Source organism: Lissotriton helveticus, chromosome 8 (assembly GCF_964261635.1).
Source record: "Lissotriton helveticus chromosome 8, aLisHel1.1, whole genome shotgun sequence".
Taxonomy (NCBI): Eukaryota; Metazoa; Chordata; class Amphibia; order Caudata; family Salamandridae; genus Lissotriton; species Lissotriton helveticus.
In genome coordinates, this window is record NC_136069.1 from 1,692,360,533 (window position 1) to 1,692,387,902 (window position 27,370).

Sequence of the window (27,370 nt, forward strand, 5' to 3'; positions counted from 1 at the left end):
GGTCGAGGGATCCGTTGGTCTCGAGGAAGGCGGCGAGTTGTCTGTTGACAGTCTTCTCGATGACCTTGGCTGGAAAGGGTAGTAGCGAGATGGGGCAGAAGTTTTTGAGATCCGTAGGGTCCACGGTGGGTTTCTTCAGGAGAGCGCTCAGTTCGGCGTGTTTCCAGCTCTCCGGGAAGGTGGCAGTTGTGGGGGAGCCGGAGTGGATGGTGTTCATCGTGCGTGTGGTGTCTTCGGTGCTGACCGCAGTCCAGGCGCGGAGGGTGGTGGTGGGGGGTGCTGGTTCAGTGGTAGTGTGCGTGGTCATTGCGCCGAAGCTGTTGTGAATGTCGGCGATCTTGCGATGGAAGAATGTGGCGAGGGAGTCGCAGAGGTCTTGCGAGGGTTGGGGGTTGAGAGCTCCTTGACGATGCTAAAGAGTTCCTTGCTGTTGTGGGTGTGTTTTGTCCAGATGTTCTTTGAATGCTGTCTTCTTGGTGGTGCGGATTAGTTGGTGGTGTTTGCGGGTGGCGTTCTTGAGGGCTGTCATGTGTTCTGTAGTTTGGTCGCGGCCCCAAGCTTTCTCGGGGGTGCGGCAGGTTTTCTTCGAGTTTTTGAGGTCGTTGGTAAACCACAAGGCTTTCCTGCTGCCGGGTCTGCTGGGTGGATTCTTCAGTGGTGCGAGTTCGTCGGCGCAGTCCGTGAGCCATTGTGTGAGGTTGCGGGCTGCTTCGTCGGGGTCCGTCGTGTTGGTGGGCGGGTTCTGGCTGAGGGTGATGGTGAGCTGGTCGGTGATGATCTTGCCCCAGCTTCTGCGGGGAACGTTTTGAGGGCGGTGGTGGGTCGTGGTTCTCCTGAAGTTGAAGTGGACGCAGCTGTGGTCTGTCCAGTGTAAGCCGGTGGTGTGGCTGAAGGAGATGTGCTTGCTGGAGGAGAAGATGGGGTCAAGCGTGTGGCCGGCGCGGTGGGTGGGGGTGTTCACCAGTTACTTGAGTCCAAGGTTTGCGAGGTTGTCCAACAGGGCGGTGGTGTTGCAGTCTTTGTTGTTCTCCAGGTGGAAGTTGAGGTCCCCCAGGAGGATGTAGTCTGTGGAGGTGAGGGCGTGCGGACTGACGAGGTCTGCGATGGCTTCGCTGAATTGTGTGCGTGGCCCGAGGGTGCCTCTGAGGGTGGTCTTGGGGTCGGTGTGGATCTGGAAGTGAAGGTGTTCGGCGGCGGTGAGGGTGTCGTCTGAGTTGGTCGTGACGCGGATGGTATTTCTGTGGACGATGGCGATGCCTCCTCCGCTTTGGTTTCTCCTGGTGATCTTGTATCCCTCAGGGATGGCTATGGCGATGTCTGGGGCTGAGGAGGCGTTCATCCAGGTTTCTATGAGGAAGGCAACATCTGGTGATGCAGTGTCGAGGAGGTTCCAGAGTTCGATGGAGTGCCTGTGGATGGAGCGGGTGTTGAGCAGGATGCACTTGAGGTGGGAGTTGCTGGTGCTCGTCTTGGTCTTGGCTGATGCGGTTCAGGATCGGAGGCAGGTGTGTTTGCAGACTTGGCAGGTGAAGGGTCCATGGGTGCGTTTCGGGGTGGCTTGGTAGCAGGCGGGGTTTCTGCCGGTGTTGAGTTCGTGGAGGGTGGTGGCGTCGTAAGTCCGTCGGGGGGGCTGGCGGCGACGGGAGCCAGGGGTCGTGGCGCTGGGCGCGGTCCAGGCGCGGACAGGCGCAGACGGGCTTGCCTTTGGCGCGCCATGGGCGCACAATCAGCGTGCCCGCTGCGCGAGAACGCTGCGCGCGGCCTCCATATGAGGCGAAGTGGGAGGGAGGAGCAGCTGGGAGGCGGGAGCGGGGCGGCCAATGGGGTTTACAGCAGAAAAGGGGTTGGGGCAGCGAGGGAGCGGCAGAGGGAAGCGGGGGGCACACCGGGGGGTACAATACACTACTAATGGACACAGCTAATACCAGGGCAGAAGTACACCAGGAAAAAAACAATCAGGGCAACAGAGACATGAACACCAGCAGCAGGAATTTACAGTAGGGCACGGAAGAGAGAACGAGGCAGCAGTGAGAAGCACGAACAACAGTAGCAGGAATTTACAATGAGGGCAATGGAAGAGAGAACGAGGCAGCAGCGAGGACACGAACAACAGAAGCGGGAATTTACAATAAGGGCAACGGAGGCGAGAGCGAGGCCGCAGCGAGGGCACTGATGTCAGGGGCGGGCCTGAGGCGCTACAGCTGGAGAGCCGTGCGGCGCAGGGGGTGTCCTGGGGTCAGTATAAATATACCTCTTAGTTATTAGACGTTACTAATACATTGAGTTTATACAAAATAACTGACTGCAAGGATCCTTTTCCATCCTATGCTTTTGTAGTACAATGATTTCCCTGAACAAATCATATAGAAACCCATGTACCACACCATAGGCTAGAGAGGAGCTTTGCACCAGAGATATTGAAAACGTGGAGCCCAACTTCGTCATCAACTCCAATCGATGGTTGGTGTGTGTTTGGTGGTCTTTACAGGAGACTCACTGTACCCAAATAGGTTTTTGACTGAGTTGACAAGTTTGCTATCCAGCTAGAATAATAGGGATTTATTTTTCACCTAGGCAGTTTGTGTTAATTTGCTAGAACTAGCATAGTGCCTAGGAGCAGAACAACAATGTTTCTAGGATATAAAAAAGCAATAACCATGTTTAGAAGTGTTCCTGTTAATTTTATTACTTAGAAATTGCTTGGCTACATTACTGTTTGTTTTCTTTGTGGTTTCCTGTGGTTACAATTGAAATAATAGGTACTATGTTAGGATTTTAAAGTAAACATTTAAAATGTTTTTTCTGTTGCCATTGAGAGTGTTATTCCTTTATGAAAGAGAGTGTGGGTGTCCACTAGTTGTCCCTGACATATCTTTTGGGACTGATACTTGTGAGGTGTGTATTGTACTATCGATGTTTCTGGAAGAGAGAAGGGTTCTCCACGATACCCAGTCTGGCCTTCAGGCCTCGTCATAGCACGGAGTCAGCCCTTCTTCTGCCAATAAAAGTATTGCAGCCGATGAAGAAAGGACAACTGCTATGATTCTTCTAGACTTAAGTGCTGCGTTCTACACGGTCTCCCAAGGCCTTCTGCTTCAGAGGCTGTGGGAAGCCGGGGTCGATGATGGCACTTGGGAATGGATGAAAACGTTTTGCAGAACTGTTCCTTTCAGGTTCTGCAACATCCATGTACCTCTAGAGTCTGTCCTCTGTCACAGGGGGTGCCTCAGGGTTCAGCTCTCAGCCCAACCCTGTTCAATATTTATATGCGCCCTCTGGCTGATATTTGTATTAAGGCATGACATAAAGCTGGTGGCATATGCTGATGACACTCAGCTGATAGTTATGCTGGAGCAAAAGGAATCTGGCATGGCATCTAATTTCAAGATCTGCATGGGGGAGCTTGCGGACTGGATGAATTACAGCTGCCTCCAGCTGACTGCGAGGAAGACAGAGGTGATGGTTGTTGGTAAACAGCCCTCCCTTTGGTCACTGTGATGGTGGCCTGAGGTACTGGGACCTACACCGGCACCAAAAGCTAAGGTGCAGAATCTGGGAGTTTGGTTCAATGAAAATCTGTATTTCTCTGAGCAGATAACAGCTGTGGCCGGAACCTGCTTTGGCATTCTTAAAATGCTACGCAAAATGATGGACCTGCTCCCCCTGATGCCAAAAGAACTAGAGTTCAGGTCTTGTCACTTCACGCCTTTATTATTGCAATGGGTGGAGGAAGCTCTGAAGAAACTTCATTGGCTCCCAATACAGGCCTGAGTTACCTTTAAAGCCCTATGCTTTGGTCACAGGATTAAAAAATCAAACGGGCCGTAATTTTTGCTTCCCTTTCTTAAGGCTTACCAACCAGCACGGGTTTTGAGATCACTGGGCTCTGCCAAGGTGATTGTGCACAGGATGGGTGGTAGTTCAGGACAGTCGCTGCGGGTTGATGATGTTCTAGCACGGGGACACTCCGTTGGAGTAACCAGGTGCTTTACAAGCTAAATAATAATAATAATAATAATTGGGTGGAATTTCTGATATGGCTTTGCACTCTGACGTAGTCCTTACTACCAGGGGTGCAGAAAAAAAAAATCCTGGAGTTCTAGTGGGACTTATAGAATATATCATCTTTCTTCAAGAAAGTATCTGACTGTAACCCTGAAAATTAGAGCATGACAGCACAGCATACTGTATTTATTCTGAGCGGATATAATCTGAAGCTCTCACTACCGTTCTTTCATCCCCCGCTTTATAACCCAATTCTACTAAATTTCAATAATACATCAATATGTATTCATTTTTTAGCAGTTTGTTACAGGATCCTTACATAGTATTAGGTCCAACCATACAGTATGTTTTGTATTAGTGTTCCACAAAATATGCAACAGTTGATGTGATCAATCGTTCATCTTACTCACTAAATAAATCCCCTCTTGGTGTTACCTGCCAGGGACGTATATCATTGATATCAGCACATGATCCATTGATGAAAGGTCCTCTGCCTGCCTCGCAGGAGATGAGGGTGTCCATTGCATAAGCGAAGACGTATACTGCTAAGTAACTGTGGTAACTGTAGCTCAGGTCGTTCAGCTCAAATAAAAACCTGACCACCTTCTCTAAGGTCTCCTCTCCAGAACAAGTCTTCAATCCTTTTGCGGTGTCTTTAGGGGCAGGACTTCCAGTCTCATTTCCTTCATCAAATTTGCAGTGGAAGGCATTCTCCCAGAAGTGTTTCATGAATATATCATCTGTATGCTTAGAAGGGTGAAGGTGAGACAAGAACTCTTCAAAATCCGGCATTCGCTCAGTGTAGGGTGCAAGTCCCAGAGACCCATTCAATATTGTCCATGCCTGGTTGTCCAGCAAGAGTCCAGGTCCCAGTGTAAAGGCTGCTGTGAAAATCCAGACTTTGTCAATAACCTTTTTTTCATAAAGCATTTCCAATAACAGCTTGACATGGACATCGGGGCTGTGAACAATGATCACCTTCACTGAATGTCCACGGAGAAGATGGACAACATGCAAGATCCTCTCTTTGCTAAATCGAAGATTGACTTGCTCCATGAAGGCCACACACCCGCCATTGTCCTCGATGAATTTCTTTATACTCAGGCCTCCTTGCAAGCCCACCTCATCAGTAGAAACTATCATTCCCACCCAAGTCCATTGGAAGTGGCCAATCAGTCTGGCAATGGCAATGTTCTGGAATGAGTAATTAGGCACAGTGCGCAGAAAGGATGGGAACTGAAGCTTATCACTGAGAGAAGAGAGCACAGATCCATGGCTTATCTAAGAAATCCAAAACATCTGGTAAAACAATTCATTGTAATTCATTTTGTGACAAGACTGAGTGTGCCATATTTATCTCAGTTTGAATCTGCTATTTCTTTAATAACTGTTGAAAAAGTAATTATGTAAATTTGCACTTTTAAGCTGTGATAATATTTATTTAGTAATATTTTATGTGTATGTTATTTTTTTAATTGCAGTATAAACAATATATATAAAAGTAGATAGGAACCGGATTAAGATATATCAACATAAGCAGGATTCAGATACAGAAAAAAAATTGGATGCTGAAGAAAACACTGTACAAAGGAACCCTCTACATCACCTTACATATCTCCTGCGACTCATGCATTTCTTCTTCATTTTCACATTTAGCAAATTGAAGCATTATGTTGAGAAATATGACTATGTTCCCTAGGCACCAGTCTCTGCTTGATGATTTAAACACATTTATAGTTTAGCCCACAGAAGGAAACAAGAAATCGTAACAATCAACACACATTCTCTCTACTATTTTTATAGAAGGCAACAAAATATTGTGGTAATTAGGCAACTGCCTACAACGTATAGACAAGTTGATGCACCCTTAAGTCTTATGATTCTGCAACAATGTCCATGTAGTGAGAAAAAAATAGCCAGAAATATGTAATGACTTGTATTGACCCGGTAAAATCCCTTTTGTTTCCCTACCCTGGAATTTTCATTATCCGGAGTCCCTGTAATTGTGGAGGTGGGAAACAAGCTCCACAAAAGTAATTGAAAATAAGCAAAAATAATATTAAAATGAAACATATGCAAAGGAAGTAGCCACAGTCCTTGATGGCTGTAAAACACCACAAAAATAAAATGAATAAAGTCAATCCATGAATCCATGAAAGCCAAAACTGTAAAATGAAAGAAAATTAAAAATTAATGTTAAAAGTAACCAATATATTTCCTTTATAAACAATCTATCTAAAATACAAAAAAGACAACAAATCCTACAAAAAACGGTGAAAAAATACAATACATCCACCCACAGATATCAGTTGTTCCCTCATAATATTTTAAAAAATAACAACATTCTTTACAAAACAACAAATGCGTAATGCAATTCAATAAAGGACTATATTATACTACCTCACAAGGCTATGAAAACTAAAGCTACACCCATTCCCCATGTAACCCAAAAATATCTTTAAAGTAGTCTTAACTGATCCATGGAGCAGCAGCAGAAAAACACAGTCAAATAGAACCAGGAACAACAAGAATGATGGTAATGGACTAAAAAAAAGGCTAGAGTTGAGAAAATTCAGCTAAATTAAAATCAAAACTATATTAGTCCACACATAGCAATGATTTATAAAACAAAATGATGTTATTTATGTTATAGAAATGTTAAAACTATCAAACAATGTTCTAAAATATTTTACAGCATATAGGAAAATGAAAAAGTGCCATGAAATATAAAATAAGCGGCATATTCATCTTGCTGCATCACTGGGAAAGGGCAGAAATGCGTTGTATTTATAAGAAATCAGTGCATTCCAGTCATTTCCCAGCACTGGCGCACAATGGGCTGCCTAGCGCCAATGCAGGCACCCTTGAACCATGCAAGATTATTTTTGTGCAGGAAAGGACACCTGATGCATATTCCTCTTTCTATGTGTGCTTCAGAATGCAGCACACTTAGAAAGAGAAAGTAACAAAAAGAAATAAACAAGCCTCACCTGGTAAGCATTTTGGTGCATTCTCAGGTCTGAAATTAATGGTATATCTGGGAATGCATCAAAATACATGGGTGTTGTGTGGGAACACCCACGCAACACCATGGAATGACTACCCGAGGCAGAGTAAAGCTTCACAGCGGTTTGCCCTGCGTTACATTACTCCAGATTTATCAAGCCGCTCAGATCCACACAAAGTGGCCTTGTGTGGCCTGATGAATCGCATTTTAAGGTTCCATTGTCCATGTATCGCATTGTGTGAAGCAACAGCAATGCAACCGCTACATAAATATGGCCCTGAATGTATAGTACGTATTAATTAATAGTAAGTTTACATTTGTATTAAAAAATCTGTAAAAAATAAGTTTTATATTAAAATATCAATTAACACTATGAAAAATATAACATATGGCAAAATATATTGCGTTAATACAATCTTATGTTAGATAAAAGCACTAAAATGTACAAAACTATTTGAAAATAGATATAATAATATGTAACAAATGAAAATGATGGTAAAAATGTTATAAGCATTGTACTTGCAATGAAAATATGCATTGTAAACAATGCAATTCTCTTTGTTTCAACATTTGTCTAAATAAGTAAAAATTGAATTAGCATTACAAAATAAATGCATATATATGTTTTTAAACATACACACATTACACTTTATTAAAAATCAAATTGCACATATTAACAAAATGCTTTTTATTATTCCTATTAGAAGGTATGCTACATTGGGGAACACATTATACAACTTATAGTTACTATTTCCCCTTCAATCTAACCTACGTTGGAGTAAACATTAGATATAGAAGGGGTTACTTTTACTATTTCTACTGTAATCTAAACTACATTTAGTCGAAGGTGTTGGGCATCTAAGGGGTTCGTTTTCAAACTCCTTTCTAAGCTACTTTGGGGAAAGTGTTGGACATAGAAGGTCACATTAGAGAAGGTGCTGGACATTGAAGGGTTTACATTTGCTACTCTCAATCCAGTCCAAGCTACATTACATTGGGGAAGGTGTTAGACTTGAAAGGGGTTACATTTACTATTCCCACTCCAATCTACGCTACGTGGGAGAAGCTAATGGACATTTAAGGTGTTATATTTACTATTCCATTACAATCTGAGCTACATTGGGGAAGGTGTTGGACACCAAAGGGGTGACATTTACTATTGCCACCACAATCTGAGCCATATTGGGGAAGGTGTTGGACACTGAAGGTGTTTGAGTCACTATTTTTACTACAATCACTACATTGGGAAGGGGTTGGACTTTGAAGGGGTTACATTTACTATTCCCACTCCAGCCTAAAATACAATGGGGAAAGTGTTAGACTTTAAAGATATTACATTTTGGGGCCAATTACGATGTTGATCAGAAAGCTTCTGACCACCAGTTGGAAACTGTCTGACCACATAGTAGGCTTTCCAACCTACCTGGTTGGTTTGCGTTCTGATCGCCTGATTACGACGATCGCATTTGGAACGTAAACCAACTGGTCATTCCGACTCAGTTCCGACCACCCCTATGGACAGCTTTTTTTCCATCGGGATAACCATGTGGGATTCCAACAGTCTTTCAGTGCCGGCCATTCCAACATGGAAAGGCTGTTGGTTGGTGACTTTGGGGGCTCTTGTCCCCGCAGCCTACGGTTTTTGATTTAGAGGGTACCTAAGGTTGCAGGGTTTTACATCCCCCCATTTCTCCATAGGAGCCTGTCTTACACCCAGTTTACAGCCATAATACAAGCTCCCATAGAGAACAATGGGAATCCGCGTAGTCAAGCAGTTTGAATTGCCAACCGGAGGTTGGTTGGTCCCGAGTCCAAGACAGTGCCGGTCGGAGGAAATTTTGACCGACATCATAATGAGCCCCATAATATTCCCACTCCACTCTAAGCTATGTTGGACATGTGGGACATTAACTGGGTTATTTTTACTATTCCCTTTCTAATCTAAGCTACATTGGTGAAGGTGTTGGACATTGAAGGGTTATATTCACTATCCTATTTATTAAAATGTAAAACTTTAATATTTATAGAAGAAATGAAATCAATGTCATTTATTACGATGTGGGTCAGAAAGACTCTGACTGCCAGTCGGAAAAATTCTGACCACATAGGAGGCTTTCCAACCGACCGGGTCAGTTTGCATTCTGACCGCCTGATCACAATGTTCGCGGTTGGAGCCTAAACCAACCGGTTATTCCTACTCCGTTCCTACCAGCTCTCAGGGTATTCCTGTTGGTTGGATCTAAACCATAAATCCCTATGGACAGCTTTTTTTCCATCGGTATAACCATGTCGGATTCCCACAGTCTTTCCATGACGGCCATTCTGAAATGGAAAGGCTGTTGTTTAGTGACTTTGCTGACCCTTGCCCCCGCGGCCTAAGGTATGTGTTAAGAGGGTACCTAAGGGATCCCCCTGTAAAAAACTGCACTGTGTGACAGGCACCATTGGCTGCCTGCAGCAGGTTGCAGGGTTTTACACACACACCCATTTTTCTGTAGGAACCTGTCTTACGGCCGGTTTACAGCCATAACACAAGCCCCCTTAGAGAACAATGGGAATCTGCGTAATCAGGCGGTTTGAATTGCCAACCCGAGGTTGGTCGGTCTCGAGTCCGAGACCGTGTTGGTCGGAGGCAATTCCGACCGACATCGTAATGAGCACCATATTATTCCCACTCTGCTGTAAGCTACATTGGCGTAGGTGGACTTTAAGGGGGTTATTTTTTCTATTTCCTCTCTAATCTAAGCTACATTGGTGAAGGTGTTGGACATTAAAGGTTATATTCACTATCCTAATATTTTAAAATGTAAAACTTTACTATTTATATAAGAAATTAAATCAATGTCATTTATTTTAAAATGTGTATTTAACGTATAAAAAACTAATATAGGATTGTCTGTAATATATTCTAATTTAAATATTACATTTCAATTTTATTGAATGTTTGTCAAAATGAATTTCTATTTAAGTAAGCAATATTATAACACCATATATTAATATAAAAAATAAAAAATATTACCCATTTAATACATCAAAACTAATATCTTTATTTGCAAAAATAAAAAAGTACCCCTATTACAACAATTTGGTACAATAAATAATTCATAAATATACATCCTAAAAATGTAAATTAAATAAATGTATTTAAAAAAAATATAAATTACAGTCAAATTAAAACAAACTATTTTAATAAAAAGTGAAAAAAATATATATTTATTTAAGTCCACATTGATCTTGAAATCAACAGACTACAATAAAAAAATAATAGTAAATTAAATATGTAAAACATTACATTAACATTGAAAGTATAATTGTAGAATACACTCATAAGCTCCCAAGGCCCATCAGAACAGTCTGTTTTTTTAAGAATTGGATTGATGGACTCTTGCAAGAGTCCCTCGAACTCAACCATCCAGATATATAAATATATTTAACCTTAATTTCTCAGAGACTACTGAATGGAGTTACACTAAATCACAATAAACACAATCTGTGCACCAAAATCTAGCCTCCTGACAAATTTGGTGGGATTTTGTTTTGCAGTTTTTTTGTAGCACTTCTTAATAAAATCTATACGAAATGGGAATTTGTGTTTTGGGACCTCCCCTTTTTTCTTCACCAACACTTGACGGACCTTCCTGAAACGTTCCATGCACAAATGAGTAAAAAAGAGCATTTTTGTGGCACGTTTTATTTAGACTCGTCAAACGATGCCAAAGTTAATAGCAACACATAAAATGCATTTCTTATTGAAGCACTGAGCTAACTATAGTGGTGACCACCACTGGGATATATATATGTATGGTGGTCTCCAGTAGGTAAAGTGTGAAGTGGGACCGGGAATTTGGGGTGCCATCTCTACAGCATGAAACGCTGAACAGACTCACACCAAATTTGGCAGAGAGATAGATGTCAGTTCAAAGAAGTGCCATCTTGGGACTCGATTTGGAGCCGAGTCCCAGAAAATAAGTAAAAGATAAAGAAAAATGGGCAGAGTAACCCCCAGATATGGTGGGGAGGTCCTACAGGGACCCCGTCACATTTTTAAAACATTTTTGTTTTTTAATTGGATCTGAGACCTGCGGCCAACCCCCCTCCCCCACCATCCCCTGCATTCACACAACCACACACTGACCACAACATTTAGCTGGGCACAGCAAGAGTATGCTGTGTGAGTGGCAGAGGTTTTTTGTTTCCATTGGCCTTCAGATCTGCTGGTGCCCACAGATCCTCGTCCCTAGAAATCTATAAATGTATTTTTTGAATAATTCCTAAATAACTGAACAGATTTACACTAAATTACAAAGTAAATCTCTGGACTAAGATCTAGTGTTCCGCCAAATTTGGTGTAATTTGGTTCAGCAGTTCTGGCTGAAGCAGTGTCTAAAAATTGCAAAATCCCCATTGACATTGAATGGGGATAAAGTGTTTGGCACCACCCATTTTTCTCATACCCCGTTCGATGGATCACCGCAAAACTTTCCATGCAGGACTAGGCAAAGTAGTGCACTTGTTAGGGAAATTTTGTAAAGTTTCATCAAAAGGCGCCAAATTTATTAGCAAATTATGAGTTTGATGGTTCTCTTTTCAGCCCACTACCGCAGCGCTGACAGGAAGACCTCCAAGCCCATAGTGCACCCAACTTTTAAGTTGGGGGATTAAGTCACCTTGTATCCTGAGGGTCCCTGGGGGCCAACTAGCCCACCAGGTACCTTCAGTAAGCACAACAGAGTTGCATTGCAGAGAGGTGTAAAATGAGGCATGGCCTCGGACCACCTCTCTTCAATACAGCTCTGTGGTGCTTACTGGAGGTACCTGGTGGGCTAGTTGGGCCCCAGGGACCCTCAGGATTCAAGGGGACTTAATTCCCCAACTTAAAATGTGCAATGGGGTGCGTTTGCACACTTGTTACATCATGCCCCACCCCTCCCCCTTTCACCACTGTGCAAAGACACCACGTGGCATGATGTAAGTTGGGAGATTAAGTCCCCTTGAATCCTGACGGTCCTTTGGGTCCAACTGGCCATCCAGGTATCGCCAGTAAGCGCCACAGAACTATGTTGCAGAGAGGTATAAAAAGGGACATGACCTTGGACAACCTCTCAGCAGCTCAGCTCTGTGGCACTTACTGGAGATCCCTGGTGGGCTAGATGCCCCCCGGGGACCCTCAGGATTCAAGGGGAATTAATCCCCCAACTTAAAACCCACCAGGAGGGGTGTCTGCACAGTGGTGAAGGGAGGTGGTGGGCCTGGTGTGACATGTGTGTACCCAAGCAGTTATAAATTCACCATGCAGTCTCCTTGCAGTACTCTAATCATCCAGTCAGTGCCCATGCACTCAAGCAATGGCCCAGGCACTAACACATGCACTGCTACAAACCCCTGAGCACTACTGATGTAATCCAGCCATCTCCTTGCCAGTACCCATGCACTCCTCCAATCACCCAGCCAGCACCATGTACTTATCCAATCACTTCGCCAAAACCCAAGCACTTATAAATTCACCATGCACTCTCCTTGCAGTACTCTAATCATCCAGTCAGTACCCATGTTCCTATTTAATGGCCCAGGCACTAACTCATACACTGCTACAATCCCCTGAGCACTACTGATGCAGTCTAGCCATCTCCTTGTCACTACCCATGCACTCCTCCAATCACCCAGCCAGTTCCATGTATATATCCAATCACTCTGCCAAAACCTAAGCACTGATAAATACACCATGCACTCTCCTTGTAGTACTCTAATCATCCAGTTAGTACCCATGTTCTTATTTAATGGCCTAGGCACTAACTCATACACTACTACAATCCCCTGAGCACTACTGATGCAGTCCAGCCATCTCCTTGTCACTACCCATGCACTCCTCCAATCACCCAGCCAGTTCCATGTATATATTCAATCACTCTGCCAAAACCTAAGCATACATTCACCATGTTCTCTCATTGCAGTGCTCTAATCATCCAGTCAGCACCCATGTACTCATGCAATGTCCTAGGAACTAACTCATGGCAAATACAGAGGAGGTCATGCTAATCACAGGGGTACACCAACGCATAGTGTTCCCTAGTGTATGTAGGTGTTTTTACTGTATTCTAAGCGTCTTTCAGCATAGCAGTGGCACTAGGCCTACTGTTGCCTCTTTCTGCATTTGTCTTGCTTCTTTCTGGGCTTTTCTTCCTCTTTCTTCACATGTCCTACCTTTTTAGGCATCGTTAGAAATTAGCATTTAAAAAACCATTGAAATTCACTGAAAAAAACATAGGTTTCAGGGACGTTATAGTTAAAAATTAACATTTAAAAAACCTCCGAAATTCACTGAAAAACCACAGATTTCAGGGACGTTATAGTTAGTTGAACATGTCACTCGTACAAAACCAGAGAAATTCAGCTGCTATAGTTAGTTCAGCTAACTATAACTCGTGCCCCCGCAATGCACTGCTGATGATGTCACATTTTACATCATTAATGACATGGTCAGCGACATCACTGGTGACATAACTGATGACATATCAAATGACATCACTGATGACATTATTCATGTGATAATCTGATGCAACTCCTCATACCCTAATATAAACTTTGATACACCCACTCTAAAATACAGACTACCATTTTCTAAACCATAGACACATCAATACTAGTTAATCCATACCCACTCACTGATTCCTAGGTCTACACGCACGTCCATTCATTCACCCACACAGTCACTCATACATGCAGTCAACCATCAACACAGCATTATCATATGCACTCACATATCTATACAGACACCCACACACCGCCGGTAATCCATAGAGTTACTGATACACCTAGTCAGACATGCAAAGAATCAATCAAACTCCCATTTACTCACCTATACAGTTATATACACACCACCTCACTTATTCAAACATATACTAACACATACTTACACTTGTATACAAGAACTTATACAAGCACACACTGATCATACAGCCACTCTCACAATCACTCACTCTCACATATAGTCATTTATACACTCCATCACTCACATATACTGCCTTTCACATATGCAGTTAGTTACTCACACATGTACCACTGAGGCATCCATTCACTCACCAACACACCCAAACCCATTTAGATACTCATTAAGCTACTCACCAACCCATGCAACCACTTACACACGAACTGACAAACTAAACCTTGTGAATGTCTGTATCAGTCACTAACCCATGCATTCAGTAAGACACATTTAATCACTCACTTATACATTCAGTCACGCACCTACTAAATCATCCATCCAGACACTTATACACCCAATCATTCTTCAATATTCCTTGGCATATATATAACAAATATTTGAACTTTAAAGAAACACACAGTCACTGGATGATGTCATCAGTGATGTCATCAGTGATGTCAATCGAGATGTCATCAGTGATGTCACTGACCATGTCATGAATGATGTAATATGTGACGTCATGAGCAGTGCATTACGGGGGCACGAGTTACAGTTAGCTGTACTAACTATAACGGACGAATTTCTCTGGTTTTGTAGGAGTCAAATGTCCAACTAACTATTAAATCCCTGAAACCTGTGTTTTTTTCAGTGAATTTCTAAGGTTTTTTAAATGCTAATTTCTAACTATAATGTCCCAGAAACCTATGTTTTTTTCAGTGAATATATATATATAATGCTGACTCATTGTTTTTGATGTTCCTGTGTTCTGAGAGTGGATAACCACCCTGGGAGCGACCCTCATGCTTGTAGGTCCTTAACTTGGTGAGGGAGGGTCTCAAGCCCTGGCCACCCGTAGCCAGGGAGAGCAACATCTGTTCCCTTCCTGGACACCATGTGTAAAATGTAGAAGTCTAAACTCCCTATATCCAGCACGACCTGTTGATGTTAATAATGTGAATAGTACTGGACAAGTATTGCCCCAAGCCTAAATTGTAGCTCATATATTTACAACAAGGGGTCGTGATGGACAGAGTCTCTGAATTAAGCAGAATACTCTCACCCAGTCAAGAGATCAGGGCTAGATCCAACACCGTTTTTTAGCTCATTGCACCATCCCAGTTTCAGAACCTGGCTGTATGCAAATTAGTCTGTCCATGGCCCAGTGCATCCTGGGAACAGGGCAGACCAGACTACAAAAGCCAATTCTTACACTGGGAAGGAAACAAGCTTCCGGGGACCGGTTTCTGGCATTTCAGCCGTCTTCGGCCCGGCTTGCTTGAATCCTGATGGTGCAATGAGCAAGGGACTCACATCTGAGTATACCCTTCCACGCTTAGGGTGGACAAAAATATTTACAACAAGGGGTGGTGATGGACAGAGTCTCTGAATTAAGCAGAATACTCTCACCCAGTCAAGAGATCAGGGCTAGATCCAACACCGTTTTTTAGCTCATTGCACCATCCCAGTTTCAGAACCTGGCTGTATGCAAATTAGTCTGTCCCTGGCCCAGTGCATCATGGGAACAGGGCAGACCAGACTACAAAAGCCAATTCTTACACTGGGAAGGAAACAAGCTTCCGGGGACCGGTTTCTGGCATTTCAGCCGTCTTCGGCCCGGCTTGCTTGAATCCTGATGGTGCAATGAGCAAGGGACTCACATCTGAGTATACCCTTCCACGCTTAGGGTGGACAAAAATATTTACAACAAGGGGTGGTGATGGACAGAGTCTCTGAATTAAGCAGAATACTCTCACCCAGTCAAGAGATCAGGGCTAGATCCAACACCGTTTTTTAGCTCATTGCACCATCCCAGTTTCAGAACCTGGCTGTATGCAAATTAGTCTGTCCCTGGCCCAGTGCATCATGGGAACAGGGCAGACCAGACTACAAAAGCCAATTCTTACACTGGGAAGGAAACAAGCTTCCGGGGACCGGTTTCTGGCATTTCAGCCGTCTTCGGCCCGGCTTGCTTGAATCCTGATGGTGCAATGAGCAAGGGACTCACATCTGAGTATACCCTTCCACGCTTAGGGTGGACAAAAATATTTACAACAAGGGGTGGTGATGGACAGAGTCTCTGAATTAAGCAGAATACTCTCACCCAGTCAAGAGATCAGGGCTAGATCCAACACCGTTTTTTAGCTCATTGCACCATCCCAGTTTCAGAACCTGGCTGTATGCAAATTAGTCTGTCCCTGGCCCAGTGCATCATGGGAACAGGGCAGACCAGACTACAAAAGCCAATTCTTACACTGGGAAGGAAACAAGCTTCCGGGGACCGGTTTCTGGCATTTCAGCCGTCTTCGGCCCGGCTTGCTTGAATCCTGATGGTGCAATGAGCACTGGGCCAGGGACAGACTAATTTGCATATAGCTAGGTTCTGAGCTAGGATGGGGCAGTGAGCTAAATAACGGTGATGGATCAAGCCCTGATCTTTGGACTGGGTAAGAGTGGTCTGCTTAATTCAGACACTCTGTTCATCACCACCCCCTTTTCTGAATCGTAAATTGTAGCTCAAGCGCCTGGAGCCACTGACCAGTTGCATCTGTCGCTGGCACTCTTTCCTGCCTTTGGTTGCTGGTTATGGAATATAGTTATTATACTAATTGAAATGGAAGACAGTTCACTTTCCTGTGTAGCATGTAGTTCTTCAAGTGAGGAGGTGATGACCTATTAAATGCACGTTACATGAGAAAGTAAGAAAGGGTGAAATTACCTTACTACTCTGTCACCTGCCAGTCCTCAAGGGCTGAAGCTTGGCTGGGTCAGTGAATAGGATTCAGTAGATTGCTACAAAGTCACTGTTCTGTTCAGCTGCTTAGGGACCACCCTCCCAGAACCAGGTTGTCCGTCAATGATTTAATATCAGGCATCTCATGAACATTCAGTATACCCTGGGCAATAAATGTGGACCCTTTCTGTCCATGCTCTGTCCAAGTTAAACAGCCCTGTGCACAGGCTTGGGACCAGCCATAATTGTAAAAAAGGGAACACCACAGTGCTGCTGAATCATATTTATTTAGATGTGGAGGGGGGTTGATTTATAGACATCAATTAATAAACCAACCAACCAGATAGTTTCTTCATCTTATTAGTCTCTTCAGCCAAGCACATATACCAACACCTGTGGTTCCTCAGCATTGGGTCTGAGTCTCAAAGGAAACTTATACATTTTCTAATACATTTACATTTTTTGTGACCAAGGGCCTCCTCACGAGTGGTGCTGGGCCGACCCGTAGTATTACATATGAGGCGGTCAGTCCACCTCTGGACTGCTGCGATCGCCGGTGATCCAGTGTCCCACAGCATGGGGATCAGGCTGAGTAATATACTGGTGGTGCTGCTACAGCAGCCTTGAGCAAAATATGATTGGCCTAACCACCACTCTTTCCATTGTAGTGTGCCTGCCATGGAAAGGGTGGTGGTGAGGCAAAAAAAGGGGCAGTAACAGGGACCCCTTGTACCTCTGGGACTGTGGTGCACGGGGATGCAGGTAGAGCTCTGAGGGCAGCAGTCTGCCTGTTAGAATCTGCTATTAGCCTGACAGACCGTGCTGTCAGACGGCCACAAAGCTTCCCGCAAGACCAGGAATAAACTCCTGTTCTGTCGGGCGGCCGCACCACAGGTTTGGTGTCCCTACAGTGGATGAGGCATTGCACCGTATGCTGTAGGACCACCACACTCAGAATAAGGCCCTTGCACTTTTGTAGTAAGTCCATCATTACACATCACCAACCACTGTTACGGCAACACCCTCCCATATATAATGATGGAGGTAGGGACTTACCACAAAAGTGTAAGTTACAAACAAATTGTAAGTTACCACAAAACTTGAAGAGAAAACAACTATTTATCTACTTTGAAATTATGTGTTTCTTCTCATCAAAAGTTTTTTTAATGCCACCATTTAGTATGTGGAAATCATAATTGCGAATATGTTATTCAGAATTCTATTGCTCAATTTTAATAAACATAGATCTATTATACACACTTTATTTCAGATCATTTGTATTTCCTGGGATAATGAGAAACTGAAAGAACACATTTATGAGACCATATTCCCTACGACCATAATATTTCAGGATATCTAACCCCAAGTATACTGTGGAAAAGTAAATTTTGCCATGTTCTGTGTCCCTACGCGTCCTCCCTCATATGTTATCTGTGCATGATTAATATGCATATGTTATTCCCCATGTTCGATTAAAGACGCAATTATAGTTGTGTCCACCTTTAGTATGTCAGTTTCCAGTTCTCGTGAATACTACGAATATCAGGCCTATGTAAAGCTACGTTGCCACGTTTCTCAGTGTGCACGTTATTCCATTGTAAAATCTCCGTTTCTAGGCCTCAAAAGGGCCTGGACACCAGATTCAGCTCCTGTCTCCTGAAGCCTCGCTGAGGAGCGATACAGCCCCCGCCTGTATCCTCGACCCTTCACTTACTTCCTGCCTCGCAGTGCCCGGTTCAGCCTGGCTCTGCCTCTGAGTCTGCCAAGAGTATGTTATGATTCCAGTTATCAGTTCAGTCCTCCTTCTCTGCATTCCTAAAGCTACTGAATCGCATCAATAGTTTACGTCATTTTCTAGCCTCTACGTCTCCATGTAAGAGAAATACTGCATTTAATGATCATTTAATATTCTTCATCACGCACTACATGTAGAATAATGCATGCTCCAGTCTTAGAGTCTGTTCGCCTTTACCCCGATAACATTTGGATTCTATCAACATGTTCTCTAAACATCAGATACTAGATACTGCTTAGGTACATGTCGCCCTGACTCTCCAGACTTCAGTCTCTGCTCCTAGCACAGAGTTCATAGCCCCCAGTTTCTCCTAGTAACACGTCATTGCCAGTTTGCGCGCACCATCAGGTTAGAGGTCCCGGCTCCTTAGGTAGCCCCCTCCATGGTTTCCACCCCATTCATGACATATTCTGTTACGTTTGCATCACATGTCTATGTATACGCCCTGTTACACCTCTTTTCACCCTTATCTTTCGCGACTGCTACGCGTCACGCCTATTGCTCCACCCACTGCTACGCCTATTGCGATGTAATGCTATGTGTTTGCGTTATGTATATATGCTCATGTACTGTTATTAAAAAGTTATCCTTCCTTCCGCCGATTCCGATCCTGACCCCGGCAGCGCTGCCAGGGCTTGCCATCCTATTCCTGTGCAGGTTGTCCCGTCCCTGTCTTTATGCTGTATTAAACCTGCAAAACTCCTACTACCTCGAATCTTGACTCTTATTTATTGAGCTATCTGTTATGATATATGTCTAGTCAAAAATAGGGTATTATTTATTTATTTACCACATAATGGCGCCCGAACAGGGACTTGCCCTTTCCCCACGCGTCGGTGAAGCCACGCCGACCCCCTGACCCTCTGCAGTCGTGACGGAACTCTTCTGCGCACCGGCAGATATTTCTGCTTCAAGTATCCCTCAGGCCCACGGAGGAGACGGAGGAGGCGGTCCAGCATCCAGACGAGGCGGTGGAGGAACGCGGCGAGTCCCGACCAGAGCCCAAGCCGAGAGTCCAAGGTCCGAGGTATCCGGAGGCCCACCCGTAACAGAAGTCCGAAGTTCGTCCGTCCGGCGTCCAAGCAGTCCCGTCCAGTCTGAGGCCTTCCGTTCTTGCTGCCCGGTGAGTACCATTACTGGGGTAGTATCTAGACAGGGTCAATTTAATTGACTCTGGTCCGTGGTTTGGTGGTACACAAGCCCACAAACGAAGTGTCCACTCCGGTGGATACGGGTCCTGACGTGTCTCTGTATGAGACCGGTAAGTTTCGTACTGTTTCAGCAGTGCATCTAGTTTCTGTTCTAGTCAGTTCTGTTCTCGAGAAAATTCATGTATTCTGTTTTCCGTATTCCAGGTAGTATTCTGTTCGAACTGTTATTCTGAATGTTCTTCATGTATCTTGATGTCGTGGAATGAGTGTGAAGTAGTTATCGTGTTTATTGTGTATCGTATTGTGTCCAGATTATAGTTCAGTCATGCCGCTCTTTTCAAAACTGCGTCAGTTGAGAACTAGAAAAGGTCTGCTAGAAGCAGCAGTTCCAGTCCCGCCTAGGGACAGTCCAGGTCATTTTATGTATCAGAAGCATGGCATAAGCGCCATATTGTATCTAGATTTATGGGTCGAGTATACCAAACAGTTAGAGGAAAAGTATAGATGGCCTGTGTCAGGCACATGGGATGCCGAGTGCATCATGAGAGTAGAAGAAGCATTATGGAAAAAGAAAGCCAGACAGTCACAGAAAGATGCCATCGAGTTATGGCGCAAAGAATCTCATAAAAAAACCGAAAAAGAAATCAGAAAGTCAGAATTAAGTAGAGAATCCTTGGAACGAGCCCAAGAAAGGGAATTAATCGAGATTGGTGAACGAGTTAAAACCGAACAGTCAGACAGACAGAGGCATGCTCTTATTAAGGGTATGTATCCTCTTCTTGCCGAGGGCCTGCCAAAAGCGACCCCGGAGGCATCCAGTAACTTTCCGCCACCATTAGTTCCGAACAAGCTACGTCACAAACAGACCGCAGCTGATATTTTCATTTCGTCCTATTTGGACGACACAGTCCCAGAATATGCAAATCCTGTTCGCGCTCCGCCAGTCCCTGTAAATCAGGCACTCCCCGTTTCTCCAGACACCGGGGTACCCCTTGCAGTACCTGTTACGGTCCCCCCGGTCCAGCCCGCCATACCAGTTCAGCCCGCATTTCAATTTCCTGCCACACTAGTACGAAGAGGATCAGTCGACGATTCTACTTTAGGGGCCGCAGGAGGAGGTCCTCCTCAGACCCCGCCGCCACATAAGCGTTTAACGTCAGCCGAATTACATGCACAAGCGTCACAGCGTACGCCCAGACATCAGTCTGTAGCAGAAATAAGAAAAGCCCTTAATGAATGCGGCTATGATCCAGTCCCAGGCGAGGATAATATGGTTTTATATTCATTACGTGTAAGAAAGGTGGCCGAGTATCTAGTCACCCTACCGAATATGAAAGAAGATCTAGACAGAATATATCGTTTCATCCGTACAGGGGATGATCCAGAAAGCATTGGCGAAGTCATGTCTCAAAGGAAAGCCGAGATCCAGCTCATGATACTAAAGTTTTTGATTAATTGTTTAATAAGAGAACAAGATTACCCGTCCAAAGATCAAGCCGAAATGAGAACCCTGACAAAGTGGAGTGATAATATAGCCGAGGGTAAGCACAGGACCATCAGTGCTATGGAAAGTATGTACAAGAAAAAACGTAAAGAAATAATAAAGTTACACGAACAGCGTAAAGCAGCACAAGTAAGCGAGAAAGAAAGTAACTCTGATACTGAAGAGTTAGACGACGAGAATTCCGCCAGAATAGCGTATGTAGGAAAATCTAGATTTCCAGATCGCCATTTACGCCTAGAACACAAGTCAACTTTCCATCATCCAGCACCAGAACAAGGTTCTCTAGAACAAGTGTTTCAAGCTACCGATCACATTCTGAAATCACGAATCGGTTACAGTGAGTTAAATACTATGCATGAACAAGAACTAGCCCGATCAGCAGTCCGATGGACTACTGATTCTACCACTTTTCCAGACGAAATAGTGGCACAAATGTTTCTGAAAATGCCCCCAGCCGAGCAACGACTGGCGGGTATGTATATGATTCAGCACCTCATTACATTGTATGAGGGTCAGCACTCTGATCCAGGCCCGTTACATGATATCCTGAACGAGTTACTCCAGTATAGATGGAAAGGTTTAGGTACCGATTTAATTAGTGTCATTCTAGAACAGCGTCACAAATATAGAACGTTTTTGAACCCGCATTTTGTTCATGTCTCACCCCCAGAAAGTAAACCATTTTACATAGAGAGACAGAATCCGTTACGAGAAGTCCACCCAGTTAGAGGAACGGGTGGCGAACTAGAACGAGTGTTTGTTTACACCCCGATCACAAAGATGGAACTCTTAGAGATGAAAAAATTAATCCCCTGTCATGATAAAGATCCAGCAGGGTTCCATCGAGAATTAAAAGACATGCTCCGTATGGGAGAATACACGTATCCAGATATAATTAAAATGTTAAAGGTTCTGCTGCCCGCAGGGGTGTATGAAAAGCTCAAGGAAAAAGAATGGGAGGTGGGAGAGAAAAAGATCGATTGGGCAGTTCTAGAAGCTGAAGATAAGGCACGAGTACCAGGTACCGGTCTTGGAGCGAAATGTAAAGAATTACCTGAATTATTGATTCAAGTTTTACCCAGATTGTTAACAACGAAAAAGGAAGACTGGGATGCAATCTCAGCCTGTAAACAGAAACAAGACGAAGACATTAGTGATTTTTATTCTAGATTTGAGAAATGTTTTAGCATCAACAGTGGCCTCAAGACAAGTAGTCAGTCATACCCTCACCTTTTTGTTACTAAATTAGTCGAGAATTCAAGTCCACAAATTAAGAATCGAGTTTTGAAAGTCGAAAGTACCTGGCAAGCTAATACCCCGTCCCAGATGTTACAGATGCTCCAATACCACCAGAATAGAATCAGGGAAGAACAAGAACACGAGAGAAAGCGTATGAAAGACACGAAAATGAAAGTACTAGTTGCACAATCTGTTCCTCAAGACAGTCAGAAGAGGGGTCCGAATCAAGCCAGTCATCCTGCAGCTCCCGTTAAAGGGAACTGCAATTATTGTAAACAGCCAGGTCATTTTATAAACGAGTGTGCAGTTCTGAAACACAACATAGCTACTGGTAAGACTAAAGAAAGACCACGTCCGCCTAGACAAGAACAAGTTTCACAGACTCCTCAGCCACAGAATGCACCACAGACAGTTACAGCACCGCAGCCCATCGCTGCAACACAGCACGTTACACAGCAGATGTACCAGTATGCACAGTCTGAGTATCCAGAGTATCAGCCATATTCATGAAACAGCCTAGAGAGGGAGGTAGGCTTGCCTCTCATCGAGATACCTGTAGATCAAGAAGGTCCCTATGTTCACAGTCAAGTATTAGGGAAAGACAGAAAGTTTTTGATTGATACAGGGGCAAGTAGGACCACAATTAGCCACGCCGAGGTTCCAGGGGCTCCGCTCTCAGGCTCAAGAAATGTTTCCCTTGGATTTTCAGGAAAACCCATTGTAAATGAAATATCAAAGCCAGTTACTCTAGAAGTAGGTCCATTGTCCCGCACTACTGATCTGTTACTTACTAAGTCATGTCCAGAGAATCTATTAGGTATTAAAACACTGAAAGAGTTAGGTGCAGTTATATGCTGTTCCCCAGAGGGAATACGATTGTTCCTGCGTGACTTTAAGGGTCACTATGTATTACGAGATTTTGATCCCAGATTGTCCAATGTTCCGCAGCATCTATGGGCGCAAGGTCCAACTGATGTTGGTTATATGCAAATCACACCCCATCGTGTGACTCTCAAGCCAGGTGTAGTGTTACCACGAATCAGACAGTATAGATTGCCACTGGAGGCTGTAGCAGCCTTATCCAAAATTATTGACGAGCTCATCGCTCAAGGAGTGGTTGTAGAAACTGACTCCAATGTATGCAATTCTCCGATCATTCCAGTCATGAAACGTACTGATCCAAATGCACCCCCAGTATATTGATTAGTGATTGACCTACGAGAGCTTAATAAATGTATTATTCCCCAGTACCCAGTTGTCCCAGATATCTCTTCCCTATTGACAGCCATTGATTCAGAAGCCTCATTTTTTACAGTCATAGACCTCAAGAATGCATTTTTTAGTGTCCCCATTCATCCAGACAGCCAGTTCCTTTTCGGATTTTGTTTAAATGGAAGGAGCTATATGTTCACACGAGCTCCTCAAGGTTTCACAGAAAGTCCTAGTATTTACAGTCAAGCACTTAAGAGACAACTAGACAACATTCACATGCCAACTGACACTGCCCTGCTCCAGTATGTCGATGATCTACTGGTCACAGCCCGTTCTGAACATGCTTGCGAGCGAGCATCCCTCACAGTTCTGTATTTCCTAGCCGAGATGGGGCACAAGGTGTCCCCTTCGAAGCTTCAATTCTGTGTCCAGCAAGTGGTCTACTTAGGACACTTACTGTCCAAGAGGGGTAGGCAGTTGACACCAGACCGTATCCAGTTAATAGCGAGTCTTCCTCAGCCCAAGACCCAGAAGGAGGTACGTGCTTTTATCGGCCTCACTTCTTACTGCCGACAATGGATTCCTCAGTATGCATTTCTAGCCAAGCCACTGATACAGTTAACGACACAGGAGGCAGCCGTATCGACTGTCCTCCCTTGGACATCTGAACATACACTCAGTTTCAATGAGTTAAAGAAAGCCCTATGTCAAGCTCCAGTTCTAGCTACACCAAACTACAGTAAGCCTTTTACACTTTTCGTCACAGAACGCGAAGGTACAGCATTATCTGTTCTCACACAAGATCAAGCAGGACAATACAAGCCTTGTGCTTATTTTTCGAGCACATTAGATCCTGTAGCCCAGGCTCTCCCTGCGTGCCTCAAGTCAGTTGCAGCCACAGCACTAGCTATCAGACAAAGTGATTCCATAGTATTAGGACACTCCCTGACAGTACAAGTTCCACACTCCGTGGAAGTTCTTTTAAACCGAACACAGACTCAGCACTTGACAATTGCACGTTTAACAGGTTATGAATTGACACTGTTCCAGCCACACATAGAAATCAGACGCTGCAACATCCTGAACCCTGCTACACTGTTACCATCAGTTACTTTAAGTCCGGACACACACGACTGTGTGGAAGTAGTTAATATTACGACAAAGCCAAGACAAGATCTGACAGATATTCCGTTACCAGATCCCGACCTGACACTTTATGTGGATGGTTCATGTATGAGAACAAGTACAGGAGAACTAGTCGCCGCGTATGCAGTGACTACCGACACCGAAGTTATTAAGACACACCGTATTGACACCCTGTCCGCTCAAGCAGCAGAGCTAGTTGCTCTGACACAAGCCTGCATACACGCTAAGAACCGGAAAGTTAATGTTTACACAGATTCACGCTACGCATTTGGAGTCGTACACGACTTTGGAGTGCTCTGGCAGGAGAGAGGTTTCATGACTTCTCATGGAACCAAGATTCAGCATGGTCTCCTTATTCAAGCTCTGTTAGATGCAATACATTTACCGACATCCATTGCTATCATGAAATGCAAGGCACACACGAAAGTTACTGACATTATTTCCCAGGGTAACGATCTAGCAGATCGCACAGCCAAGCTTACAGCACAGACTCCAGACATTCCAGTTAACATGACACACACTCCAGATCCGACTACATGTATGACAGTTAAGGACCCTACTCAAGATGTCATAGATATCCAGTTACATGCTACTCCCGAAGAAATCAAGAAATGGTCCGAACAAGGAGGGGTCCAGACAGATCAAGGATGGTTAACGAAAGGAAAAGCCACTTGGTTTCTCCCCGACTCTATGGTTCAAGTCATTATCAATACCGCACATAGTCCAGCACATTTAGGAGAAAAAGCTATGTTAGACAGTATCCAGAACATTTGGTTCAACAAGCATTTACGAGCTGCAGCCAAGCAGAAAGTCCGTACCTGTATGATATGTTGTCAGTTTAATCCAGGTAAAAGTGTCCCGGTGGAACAAGGTGGATTTCAACCTCCTGACCACCCTTTTGAAGTCCTCCAGATGGATTATATTCAGATGGAGCGATGTCGAGGTTTCAAGTATGTCCTTGTAGTTGTATGCGCTTTGTCCAGGTGGACAGAAGCATATCCAGTCCCAGATTACACAGCCGCGACCACTGCCAAGCAGTTGGTTCGTGAGTTCTTCCCCCGTTATGGACTCCCTAGGGTTGTATATTCTGATAACGGCCAGCCATTCTCCTCAGAGTTAATGAAGCATGTTTCCCTTTTGTTAGGGTACCAGTGGAAGTTCCATTGTGTACGCCATCCTGAAGCAGCAGGTCTCGTAGAGAGACATAACCAGACTCTGAAAATCCGCATCGCCAAAGTATGTAAAGAGAAAGGTGTGGACTGGCTAGTAGCTCTGCCAGTCGCTTTGTTCTATATGCGCATGGTCGCACATTCCAGATCAGGTCTGTCCCCGTATGAGGTCGTTTTCGGCCGCCCCCCTAACATGTGGGGTACACCCAGACCCCGAAGTATTACCGATGTTTCAAGTAATATGCTGACAGATTACCTAGCTTCCTTGATGTCTGCCCTCAACTCTTGTCGTTCACAGGTTGCCGCCGCATTTCCAGACAATACCGAGGTGGCACCGCATGAAATCGTTCCAGGATCCATGGTCTTGGTTCGCAATTTTGACCGCTCAAGTCCGCTGGAGCCACGCTGGAAGGAGCCCCGACAGGTCCTCCTCGCCACACGTACAGCCGTGAAGTTGGAGGGTCGCAAAGGCTGGGTGCATCTTTCGCACGTAAAGAAATTTTATGGACTGAAACCCGTCTCAAAGAACATTTCCCAGGATTTGAAGGATTGCCAAAGTACTATTCTTAAGGACTGTCCCGCAAAGAACAATGATACTGCACCCTCCCCGTTAGAGAAAACTCCACAGCAGGAGTATAAGTTGAAACTCCGGTCTAGTAAAATAAGTCAGCCAGTTTGATTGTCTAAGTCCTCCCCTAGGTGAAACGGTTAGACTGTTTCTGACATGTATAAAATAGACCCCCATAGTGAGAGAGTTAGTCAAAACTCAATCCGATGTATCGTTTTTCTATGTTTCATATTATTTCTCAGCATTATGATTTCCTGCACCAGTTATGCATTTTATCTGTATTTTCCAGTTTCTCATGTAAATAAGTCTGCTAATGTTACAGTAGAACACACGTTTAGTGATCTGCCTCCTCATGAACTCTCTTACCGCCTCGCTATGCAAAATAATTCTTTCATCCGCATGTTACATTATTCACACCAGACCAGCAATGCCACTAATTGTTGGGTGTGTGGTCGACTCCCCCCTTTTCAGACACCGAAGGGAGTTCTGCCACTCTTTCCTTATCCTTTTTCACATAATGGTTCGTGTGGTGCATGGTCCACGTTAACGTCATCCTCAACAGATATGTCTTTTCTTAACAGTACATGTTTTCCAGACAAGCAAGGTCTCCCCCACAGAACCGGGTTAGATCTAGAAAATGAAGTGTATAATTTAGGTAATTAATCTTCGAATTTCATGGTCCTGAATGTTCAGTCTGATACTACTCCAGACTTACCTGCAATTTCAGTACTACCAGTCAAAGGCGAATTATGTGTCCGAAATAATGGTTCTACACACGTAGGACATAGTGATTGTACTACTATTGTCAAGTATAGTGACAGTGGGAAATCTATTTTCAAAGCTTCACGTCATTCTTATTTTATTTGTGGTCAGACCGCATATGTTCGTCTGCCCCTCGATTGGGAGGGAACCTGTTACATT

The 27,370-nt window shown here is 44.2% G+C and overlaps 1 protein-coding gene across 1 annotated transcript in view; it reads right to left on the reverse strand.

The window, feature by feature from the left end:
- The window catches only part of LOC144774110 (extracellular calcium-sensing receptor-like), a 104,560-nt gene that overhangs the window by 63,313 nt on the left and 13,877 nt on the right, over window positions 1-27,370 (reverse strand). The window contains exon 3 of the mRNA XM_078659136.1: window positions 4,441-5,286. Within this exon, the coding sequence (XP_078515262.1) occupies window positions 4,441-5,286 (846 nt within the window). The remainder of the gene's footprint in view (window positions 1-4,440; window positions 5,287-27,370) is intronic.